We start from the raw sequence: 12269 nt of genomic DNA, 5'->3' as shown, positions 1-12269 counted from the left end.
GGGAGAATGCCTCGTCAAAGGATCGACGTGCGCGCCGCTTCTCACTTCCGTTCCTCCTCCGGATCTACCTCAAGAACCTGCAAAGAAACGACACGGCGCCGCTGCGGCCGATCGCACTCCGACGCTCAAGTCAGTGACGGTATCACCAAATACTAAGAACTGGAACCGTGCAAACTCTCTCTCACAAACAGCTCTGTCACTCGCAAGCGTAAAGTGTATGAACTGAACGCGCGTACCTTAGGAAATCTGTTAAGAACTCTTATATACCTGGTGATTTTCTCTCTCCTGGCAGTTACAGACTTGAACACGTGGCTCGTATCCAACCGTACACGTGCCATCATCTGGAGGCTCCCTGACTTGGCGCTGCTTCTACTCTCATTTTGGCTAAGTTACCTATGCATGGTACTGCCCAGTGCATAGCTAACTTAGGAGTGCGATCTCTACTGAAACTGGCGAGTTAGGGCCTTCATACACCTTCCCTGTGGTCTCGCCGGCCGCCTTCATAATCTGCTTCTCCTTCGTCTTTCGGCGATGTGCTTATTCTGGCGATCTCCGATTGCCTGGTCGCCTGAGTCTACATCTGGCGACTTCATCTTCAACCTGGCGATCGCCTATTCTGGTAAGCTGGAAATCGGAACACGCCAACTTAACAATCGGCGACCACACGCGCCTCCCGACTTCCTTCCCATCTGCCAACCTGGCGCCTTGTCAACACGCCTACACTGTAGCAGGGTGCCACGTCATCGCACCCGACCACCAGGGCGGTACACAAGCCCCCCAGTCTTAAGCGAAGACTTGTCTAGCGAAAAGACTAAAAAAGCCTTCGTTAACACCGGTCTACATGGCATGGACGCGGAATTCCAAGCGATAGTACTTTCTGCTGCTCTGACGCTCCACCAAACCCTTCGCGCATCGTTCGACACGTGGCTTCATCAACGGCTCTCTTCATCTGCCGTTAGCGCTTCCAAACTTATTTCGAAAACCCTTAAACCCCTTACGCTCCTACTGTTCCATCACTTTCTTCACACTTGCATACGCTCTTATTTCCTTCTGCGAAAACTCTCGACGTTCCTCGACGCTCCAGATCACCACCTCCCTTCAACGCTCTCCTGATCATCGAAAGGTAACTACTTTCCTTCATCTGGTGGGTTTCCTTGCATTTTCACCGATTTGCATCATCCTGTAACTGTCTGGTGCATACGCTGTGGGCTGTTTTTCCATTTCTCCTTCTGCGTAACTTAGGGCTTTGTCGATCGTCGCAACGAACTCACATTCGTTCGTCTTTCACTTTCCTTCTATGATCGAGTCAGCCTTTGTAACCCTCCTGATTGTTCTTCCTTTCTTCTTCCTTTGCAGCTGCCATCATGACTCGCACCAAGATCACCCCGAACCCCCCTCCATCAGCGCGAAACCCTCCTTCACAAGCACACGACTCAATGCAAGTTCGTGGTGCTCCCTCTTCGCAGGCTGTGAGGCCTGCGTCTTCCCAAACCGCTCTGGCCCAGGCGACTCCACCAAACGCTGGAGGAGCCCCCATCCCTCTGCCAGACTTCAAGGCTTTATACCCATGGGCTAACCCAACCCTCTTAAAGGAAACCTCGTCGGTGAACACCGCGGGAGCGGTTCTGCGACTGACCAATGGGGACGAGGTCCACCAATCGTTTCACAAGGAGCACGATGAGAGAATGATGGTGCTGCCTTGCCCCGCCGCCTTGCCAGTGTGCGCCGATGATAAAGTGAGCGCCGATGGGCCCTTCTGCTTCGTCTACACCACCTTCTTCAAGAAGGTCAAACTCAAGTTCCCTCTTACCCGATTTGAGAGGGAGCTCTTAACCGAGCTCAATATCGCTGCCGCCCAGCTTCACCCCAACAGCTGGGCGTTTGTCCGAGCCTTCGAGATAACATTTATTCATTAGAAACTGAAAATATAATTAATATATTTTCACGTATTTTTACATAATTTATTGATATAAACTACACTTTATTATAAATATTAGTTATTAAATAAATTTAACTAACACAAATATTTAATAAAACAAAATAATAATAATTAATTATTGAACTATATCGGATTATACTACTAATACGTTTTTATCCTTATATTTTATTATAATTTTTTATGGAATCCTTCTCTATGATGAATTAAGTTATATTTTTGTTACTATTGTATTTTTTAGATTGCTTTATTGTGAGGTTTTTTAATATTAAAAAATAGTAATTTTTTATTTATATAAGATGTGATTTATTTTTTAATTTTAGAGTATATGTTTAATATTTAAAGAAATTATTTGAAATTCTATTTTTACTTTTTATTTTTGTTATATTTATATTAATATATTTCTATATATATTTATTATGTTTATGAGCTATAATTTATTTTATTATAATTTTTTATGAAATGTTTTTATATTGTTAATTACGTTATATTTTGGTTGTTGTGGTATTTTTTATTTTTCATTTCTAAAGGGTTTTTAATATTAAAAAATAATATATTTTTATTTATATAAGATTTGATTTATTTTTCAATTTTATTACTTGAAGTTCTGTTTTTATTTAATTTGTTGAATACATATTTTTTTTCTAATTATAGTTTTTATATTATACATATTTATATTTAACATATATTTTTTTAATTATAATTTTTAAATCTACGAAATGTGTGAAAGTTTTTCATTTTTAAACAAAAACAACTCATTTTATTATTAATTTTTTTAATAAGCAAGGGTTAATATGTAAAGTAATATTTCACACCTTTAAAAAAAATTAAAATTTCCTCATAACCATCACATCACTCACAAACTCCCATAAACTTTCCTCACACATCCACCTCCTCACACATCCACCCTAACATACCCCAATCCAAACACCCTCACTTTCTTCACACTTTCCTCACACATCCACTCCCTCAAATCCTCACACATCCCCTCCCTAATCCAAACAGAGTCTTACAATTTAATAATCGGACAACAATTTTGTACATTGGCAAGTAATAGTCGAGAGTGATATGTTGTTGAGAACTAACAAGCAATTACATAATGATCCTAAAATAAGCACGACACATGGTCCAATAGGAAAAAAAAACCACATTACCAAAAGAAAATAAACAAATTAATAAATCACCCTTTAAAATAATAATAATAATAATAATAAATCATAAATAATAATAATAATAATAAATTAACAAATTAATGAGAATTAATTTTTTATAATTATAAATATTTAATTTTATTTATTTTATCTAACAATTTTTCATATATTGACAATATCAAATAATTTGTATTTCTTTTATAACCGAAATATTCTATATGCTTAAGGAACTATACTCAACCCCCAACACTTCTTTTAACATTGGCATATGTAATCACTTATATATGCAAATGAATACATGTTTAAGTATCTATTCATTAGTATAAATTGATGAAGTGTCATGTGGCTAATCACATTCTCGATATCTTTTCCCATGTGTAACACATGTTAATTTCGTCATCCTTTTATGCGTACTCCTCTTGGACATCTAGGATTTACATTGAAGTTAAATAAGTCAAAATGTAGTCTTAGATGGTTTATGACATCATATTCTAACCCCATTTTACCCTAGCCCAAATACAAGGCCCAAAATCTTATTCTACTTGGCTAAAAATACAAGACCCAATTATTCTATGCTATTAGGCCCAATACATGACCTATGAAATACTAAACTACTTTCTACAATTAAAGAACTAAAGTATGACCCAAATAAGATGTTAATTTTTCTTCTCTAAAGTAAGTTGAAACTCAGTCTTCTTGTGTTCTTCTTATCAATGCTCTAGTTGATATTAAAATGACTTGTAGGTCTTCTTGTATATGTTTTATTCATTTTTCTCATCCTCAAGTTGTCATCTTAATGGACCTACAAAGATAAATAAAAAGTCTAATTAGGTTCATATGTGCTAGTAAATATTTAGACAAATTCTAAATTTTCATCCTCTTATTTTGTGGGTGGTTGTAGTTGGAGAATTTTCATTATCTCCTCACTCTTAAGAGGATTTGTCCTCCTATCTACATATTTGATTCTAGACAACTACCTTAACTTTGCTTGAAATTCATGTTTCTCCTCCAAAATTAAATATCATATGAAATAAACATCAAAGAAATCAAGTAGCATACGTATAAATCAAGAAGAACATGATTCTTTAAAAAACAATTTTCTCATATTTTAATTTGAATGACTTTCAAAAAGTTGTACAAAACTATAAGGACCATAAACCTTAATATCAACACATGTATTACGAGAAATTATGAAAGAATTGACAAATTACAACATGAATTTCATAACTTTTACAAATCTTTTAAATGATAAATATCTAACTAATTGTTATTATTTTCAAAATATTATTTTGATATCATTTTTTATTCATATATGCCTTTAAAAGTACTCTTACAACATTTCACAACACCATATGAATTAAGCTTCGCTTTAACTTATTAAAATATTTATATTTTTAAAATTTTCATACATCTTTTTTAATTACAATATTAAAAAATTAATTAAAAGAAAAAATTTCTATCTTCCGACAATTTTACTTAAGTCATTTTTTCAAAACTAATTCTTAAACAAATAAAAAAATATTTTAACTATGAATAACTTAAATACACAAATAAATAAATTACATTTCATTTCAATTATTTTAAACACATAAATAAATTTATAACCTTACATTTTAATAACTAAAAAAGTTAAAATTTCAATTTAACCCATCACACTATTCAGAAATTTTAATAAATTTTTCATTCCTTTCTACTTTACTTACCTTAATCCGAAGGTCATATTTTTCATTCATTATTCTCTCAAATCAATATTTTCCACTCCATTAAATCAATCCAAACAAAACATTAAAGATAAATAATTTTTATATATAGTTTTGTTGACTTCAGATAGTGGAGGTATAGATATAATAGCAAAAAATTTGCAATGTTCTACAAGATTCAACTATGACATTGAAATCCGTTTACCCGGTTTGGTTAATACAAAAAGGAAAACAATGTTTAACCTTGTGCTGCCAACAATGCCAACACTAGGGTGAATCGATAGAAAGGCCTGACATAATATTTCCCCCTAAAATGAATTTACAATGACTTTACAGTCTTGTACTTGTTGTGGCCTTAATACAAAGACCAGTTCATGCCAAACTCTGTAGCACCATAGAAGCCCAATTTTTCAATCACTTTCCTTTTCCTTCCTAATTTCTGATGGTTGATTACAGCAACAGAAACATGGTTAGTTATATAATATAAACCAAATTAAACCAAGTCTAAGCAAGGTAGTAGATTGAAGACATCTTCAGCCTACAAAATCATGCAACAGTTGCCCTCCTCCAATAACATCTCTTCCAAAATGTCGATTTTGTGATTCAAAACCACTTATAACATAGCCCTCAGGCTGAAGGGTAACACCAAAACGTTGAGCTGCACTCATGCCAAAGGGCTCAGACAACCCAATACCATGATTTTGATGAAGACCAAGTGTGAGAGACACACCATTATTACTACTTGCCCCACCACCACCACTCCCCATGCTCACTCCAACACCCACTTGCTGATTTCTCGTGTTAGTTTGATTCAGCTGTTCCTGACCCCTCACTTGCATATTAGCAATTTCATTTCTGTGTTGTTTATAAAGGGTATCCTGAAACTTCTCCATGGAGGATGATGGATTCTCAGTAACAAGAGAGTTGTCTGAAGGTAAATGATCAACACTTAAGTTTCTCCTATTTTGTTCTTCCCTCTGTGGCCTTTTCTGAGCTTGCTGTGATTCTAGCATATGTATCTCTTCCACCATTGGTTTCCAAAGCCTTACTCTTGCATTAATAAACCAATTAGACACCTGTTGAAGAGATAATGTCAGTAAACAAATATAGAATCCATCAACCTGATATGAAAATATTCATAAGATGAATAATAATTTATCTTGAATCTTCACCTGGTTGCGAGATAGACCAGTTTGTTTAGCCAACATTATCTTGTCGGTATCAGTAGGATAACTGTATCAAGAGAACAATGTTTGATTAATATTCTAAACACATTAGTCTCGTAGAAGGGTAAGGGTCTCGGGGTCCATACATCATACATGTATTAATTGTTTAGGTGATAAGGAAACAGTGAAAAAACATGTCCTTGAAGTATACATATCTAACACGAGGCATTACTTGATTCGTTTTAATAAAGTTTAAATAGCACTTACGGATGAAGAAAGTGTTCAAACAACCAGGCCCTGAGAACACTGACAGCACGCTCAGGAAGTCCTCTTTGAGGTCGCCAAACTGGTTGTTGGTGCTCAAGAAACCCTGGCCTTTGGCTGTAAGTGCCCCTATCACTGCTGTGCAACCTTGGAGATTCATCCTTTCTGTTACTAATCTGAAAAGGAGCCTTGTTGATGAACTGAAGCTGGTCAGTGATAGCACTCTTCAAGCCTTTAAAATGTTTGGACATTGCATTTATAGCCAAACTTGCAAATGGGGCTGCATTACCAAGACCAGAAACATACTCAAATGAAGTTATCACTGCATGCATCTGTTGATAATAATGCCTGTACCTCCTGTAAACCTGTTGGTGATTCACAAGGAAAATGTTAAGTTCGAGGTGACACTAGATCATAATATCCCAATTCAAGCAAGTGCTTAAGGAAACAAAAGGAGCTTTGAAATTATTCATGGACTTTTACAACTTTTCACATTTATTTGGGCTCTACACATTCAGATTTCACATTATCGATCCTAAAAGTAAGGGATGAATAAAGCAGTGGAATGCACCATCAAATGAAATATAAAAAACAAGAATTGCATTAACTTTTAGCAAAACCAATCTACATTAGTACATAGTACTTGATTGATTGTCACACGTTACACTCCACACAACACAAAGGAAATCATTAATCATTATAGCATCCTAGTAGATTTAGTAAACATGCTACAAGGGTCAAGACAAACAAAATTAAAGAAAATACAAATAACAAGCAAATTAAACAACTTTCTACACAGAACCTCACATTCTAGCCCTTGGATGTAATAAATTGGAAGTTCAAAGCCATAGTGATGAATGAGTTGATGTCCAAGATTTTGTACGACAGTGAGATAGGAAGAACTTCCATCTTCTGTCCAGTAAATTTAATTTTGTAGAGTTTGTTGCTAGTAAAAATTAAAAATTCAGATTTGCTGATAGTGCTTGGAGCATTAATAATTTAATTGTAAGAAATTCCGACCATGCACAAATTAACATCATGAACAAGAGAAATGATACTAGTGCAACAAATTTTACAACGAAGAGAGAAAAAGAGAAGTGGGAAAAGTTTGAATTGAAATAAATGATGTAATAGAGACACACAAAAATGTTGTATAAATTCTCGTATGTATATCACATCTAATAAATAAATAGGAATCATAGAAGCTACAATTCAAAATATCATGTGACAAGAAAGAAAGAAAAAACTGACAACTAGAGTTTAATTAGCAAGATCAATTTGGAAGAAGCAACTGACATGATAATTACTAAACGGAAATCAGTAAAGTGAATATCAATAACTGTCTAATAAAACAACTAAAGAAAACAAAAAAGACTCGATATAGCTTTATTTTTCCACCATATAATGCATAGTTTAATCTAATTATAATAGTATTAGTTTACAGTGAAATTGAAGTTGTATTAATATTTAGAGTCATTAGTTATACACTTTACTTTGATTGACATCACATTACACAACAATTCAATCATTACAGAAGGACCAGGACCCACAGTTATGTGAGTAAAGCAAGGAACCAATCCCTGTCCAGTCCAGGAACTGTGGCGTTGTAGGGACGAAGCAGTATTGTCTAGCTTATAAAAAAAATACAGTATTTGAACAAGTGAACACTCTTATTCCATTCAGCTTTCAATAATGTTTTTATGACTCTTTTCTACCAACAAAAAATGAAAACAAATAATTTTTTTTATGCACATTAGAACACTGGTATGGTTTATACACACTGTCATTGAGGAGCTGACACGGCCAAATAAGTATTGAGTTTTTTTTTCCTTTCTTTCTTTCTGTTGTGTACAAAGACAGTAATGGATTTGAACCTAAGAGCCATACAAACTATCCAACCCTTCAGGCCAACCCTAGTGGGTTAGGTATTGGCTATGTTCCACCATTGATATTCCATCTCCACTTCCCATGTTCCCAAAGGTTTACCATTGGATTTCAAATTCTGCATGATATTTATAATTTCTAAACCAAGTTCCAATAAATAGCTATCTATTTAAATGATACAAAACATGTTCATGCCCTATATTTCCACCCTAAAAAAATTGACCTAGCATAAATGACTGCTTAAGCGAGAATAGGTTCCCACCAAAGCAAAACCATAAAGCATACACCAACATGACAACTACCAAATGGTACAACACTACCAATCTTACAATTAATTAACGTGACAAGTCACATGCTCTAATGCCACATGTAGATATATACCATTATATTATTCATCAACTTTTTCACTTTTCAAGGCCATATTTATTCTTAGAAGCAACTGATCGGGACACAATGCATGTGTACGTTGATACCCTACACTTGACAATATAAGCCCACTATGCGAGAGCATAGTACGCATATGCCTACAGGTATTATGATTGGTTATAAGAGGTACATTTGTAGCATAGCATGGTATTAAAATAATATTGCATTATAACTTCATCAAACTTCCAAAAGTTAATTCATATTTAATATTCACTATCAAAAGGATAAAAGATTTGCCTCCTAATCTTTTGATAATTAAAGAGTACAATGTATCGCCTATATAATCATTTTATATACCTGCAATATGGCCTGTCAGAAATTAATTAATAGTTCGAAGTTCATGTGAAAAAACCAATTTCATTTCGTAGAATCAATTTGCAACTAGTGAAAATTGTCAATATAATAAAGTGAAGCATTATCATGACATTACATGCAACTATTATAGATCCAGAATCTAATATTGTCAGACTAAAATGGCAGTCACAACAATCAGAGTTACTTTAATCTAAAGCCAACTTAGATAAAGGTTAAAATAAAAACCCTTGTCATACGTAAGTTTCTTTAATCTTTAGACATGATCATATCAAAAAACACATTTTTACGGAGTATAAATCTTTTCCAATGGATTCCTTCAATCACTTTATGCACATTAATTACTCAACCCAATCTGGATGGCATAGTTAGTAGCTAGAAAATCTTTCTATAGATGTCAGGCCCTTTACACTCCCAATCTTCGTGCATATATTCCCTGCCAATAACTTTTCCAAAAAGATAACCAAGTTCACCGAGGCCATCTATACCACGAAAAACAAGCATCTTTAAGCAAATAGATCATAAATAAAAGCTCGGCCACATACAAATTACAAAAACATCACACCACAAACTCACGATTCCTTCATGCAATCCACAAGATCGAGTGCTGGTACAGATATCAAACCCTTAATGTTATCATTAAGTATACATTTATGATAACTTAGGACTTAACTTTTTAAGGAAAGAAAACCCTGGCAACTTTAATCAAGAATCCAATTTTCACTCAGTTTTTCTAAAACAGTAACACACTGACACTTATCAGAAGGAAACACGAACACAAAAACCAAAAAATTGATAGAATAACATCAAACTTGAAACCTCATTTCAAGAAAATTTCAATTAGCCATAACTCAGATCATTAAAAATAAAAATAAAAAGCATACCTCGTCAAGCATGGTTAATAATCTACACTTCTTCTTCCTACTCTCATTCTCGTATTCCCCAAGTGGATCATCCCCACCAACAACTCCACTAGCACTCAAACCCTCATGAGGAGGTTCCATCAACGATGCATCAGGAGCAAGAGACTTCTCGGTAGCGTAAATTCCACGAACCCCGCCATCACACAACTCTTCCAATAATTGCTGTGCAGGTTTCAGGAACCTCGATCCCTTCAATATCGAAGCATACCCCGTAAAGGGTCCAAGTGGAACCGAATTCCTCGAAACCTCACTGTTCCTTCCAACCAAACCTGGAATAACAGCCCCAAATCGCTGAAGATTCAGTTCCAAAGGGTGATGAGTGTTGTTAGTCTGGGAAGACAAAGACAAAGACAAAGGCTCAGGCTTGAACACCATCATTTCACTCGCATCATTGTAGCCATCACCAAATTCCCTAAGGTTCTGAATCTGATAGAGAAAAGGGTTGTTGTTGTGGTGGTTGCTATTACTGTTGATAACATGAATTGCATCACCATTGACAACCCCCCCTTCCACAAACCCCATCATCAAATTGGAACCTTCTCCCTTAGCAGCGGCACCTTGTTGGGTGGCACAAGCTAACAAATCAGAGGGAATAAGAGAAGGATCGTAGAGAGAGGTTAAAGGTGGACAAGTGGGATGAAGGATAGAGGAAGATTCAACGAAAGAAGGTTGGTTCTGAGCGAAAACTCTTAACTTGTCCCTCCTACTTTGTTGTGGGACATGGTAATGCTCAAAACCCTCAGCCATAGGTAAGAAAAGAAAGTTAAAAGGAGAGGGGTTGGTGTAGTTGGTGATGTTGTTGCAGTTGATGAAGAAGGAGAAGAGGGAAAGAGAGTGGAGCAGAAGAGGTGACGGAAGTTGCAGAGAAGAATAGTGGAAGTGATGGTGACTGTGAAAGGAAAGGATATAATAATTATCATGATCTTATGCAGCAGAGAAAGTGGCGCAGTTTGTGACAGAGATACGTGAAGTGAAGTGATTTGAGAAATTGGGGTGTGGTATGGGGTTTGGTCTCTACACGCATCTGAAACCACTGCACACAAACTCACACACTCACTCACAAGCAAACACAGCTTCTACCTCTTTCTCTTTCTCTTTCTCTTTCTCTTTCTTTGCACTGTTTTTAACAAGTAACTGTGGATTCTTCAGTTTCGTTCCCTTTCTCTCTCTCGAAACTCCAAAGGGAAGGTGCTCATGATACACCTTGGGGCTCGAGAAAGACCGGCTATTTCCGGTAATAATCGAACAACGTTGCTCCTGTGTGTTGCAGATATTTCTGACAACTGGGTTTCTCAGTTTTGTCGTCTTCTCAACCCTCTTCTCTTCTCTGTCTTTCTTACTTTATTTTATTGTTTACTATTCAATACTCAGATTAGACAATCATTTACAATTATATTAAACTAAGGTTTTACTCTTTTATATTTTACATCATAAATATCTTTTTATATATACTATCACTATTAGATACTTATTTTTAACTTCAAAGATAAATATACTTAAATTATCGTTTATTTCTAATTTTTGAAAGTATTAAAATTAGGGATAAGACTAAAAGATAATGGGTTCAATATCACTTTTACCGCTTAATTATCAATACAATTCTCCATGCGTAATTTAAATTTAAAAATTGATAAATATGTAAAAATTAAAAATTTGATAGAATAATTGAAATAGTTAAAAATGAGAATGATTAATAATAATATAAAAGAAATGAATAAAAGGGTAGTTAGGTGTGAAAGAGATAACATGTAGTAATGTTTTGAATGAAAGATGAATTTAATTGAAAAGGAAATAAGAATATATAAGGAAAAAGTTGTTGCTTAGAGAAGTGGTATTGTATACTAATAAAAATAATATAAAAAAATGAATAAAAGTAATGGTTGTGAGAGATAGTAGAGAGTGGGGGTAATAGAATGACGCACGTGAGAAGGGAGGAACAGAGCGGTGAATGAAAAAAGGCTTTTGCCGTTCGCAACACTCATCCCCTTCTGCTTCACCAAAATCGACTCCTCTTTCATTTTTTTATTTTTTATTTTAATTGAGGGTACGCTAATGATACAACAACGAACAACATTTTGCAAGTGATAAACCCATCCCATTACCTCCTTATATTCATTTTCTATAGTTTATAGATTAACTCGATTTTTAGTTGGACTTTTTTTTCACTTCGATATTATTTTTGGTTCATTTTTATTGATTTTTTAAGTCTTAATGACATTAACAATATTAAGAGTAGTTGTATATTGATATTAATTAACTTTTTTTTATTTTTTTATTTTGTCTATAATGTGGATCATAAGATTCCTGAAACTTGGATACGGGTTGTGGTTATTTGTTGTGTTATTTATTGTATTTTTTTCTCTCAAAAAAAGCAGTTTTAACTTGAAATTTGTGTGATGAAATTTTTAATTTTTTAAAGTCGCATGAACTTAGTGACTTTGTGCATTAGTTCTTCTAGGTCAAACATTATTTTTTATTGTACAAAATGTCTACAAATGGTTTATGTT

At 34.6% G+C, this 12269-nt stretch overlaps 1 protein-coding gene across 1 annotated transcript; it reads right to left on the bottom strand.

The window, feature by feature from the left end:
- Positions 1-4932: 4932 nt before the first annotated feature.
- Positions 4933-11845, bottom strand: LOC137825850 (BEL1-like homeodomain protein 9). The gene is made up of 4 exons (XM_068631636.2): positions 9724-11845; positions 6221-6582; positions 5960-6020; positions 4933-5863 (listed from the first exon to the last, which is right to left on the bottom strand). The coding sequence occupies exons 1-4, from the start codon at positions 10507-10509 to the stop codon at positions 5321-5323; spliced, it is 1752 nt and encodes a 583-aa protein (XP_068487737.1). The 5' UTR covers positions 10510-11845; the 3' UTR covers positions 4933-5320.
- Between the last annotated feature and the right edge of the window lie 424 nt (positions 11846-12269).

This window comes from Phaseolus vulgaris, chromosome 8 (genome assembly GCF_051622355.1).
Source record: "Phaseolus vulgaris cultivar YP4 chromosome 8, ASM5162235v1, whole genome shotgun sequence".
Taxonomy (NCBI): domain Eukaryota; kingdom Viridiplantae; phylum Streptophyta; class Magnoliopsida; order Fabales; family Fabaceae; genus Phaseolus; species Phaseolus vulgaris.
This window is presented reverse-complemented; position numbering and strand designations above follow the sequence as displayed.

Excerpts from the sequence above, each read along its gene's own strand:
- LOC137825850 (XM_068631636.2), bottom strand. The coding sequence starts at position 10,509 with ATGGCTGAGGGTTTTGAGCATTACCATGTCCCACAACAAAGTAGGAGG. Across the intron at positions 6,583-9,723 it reads TATTAACCATGCTTGACGAG|GTTTACAGGAGGTACAGGCA; the intron begins GTATGCTTTTTA and ends AATCACCAACAG. Across the intron at positions 6,021-6,220 it reads TTTGAACACTTTCTTCATCC|TTATCCTACTGATACCGACA; the intron begins GTAAGTGCTATT and ends CTCTTGATACAG.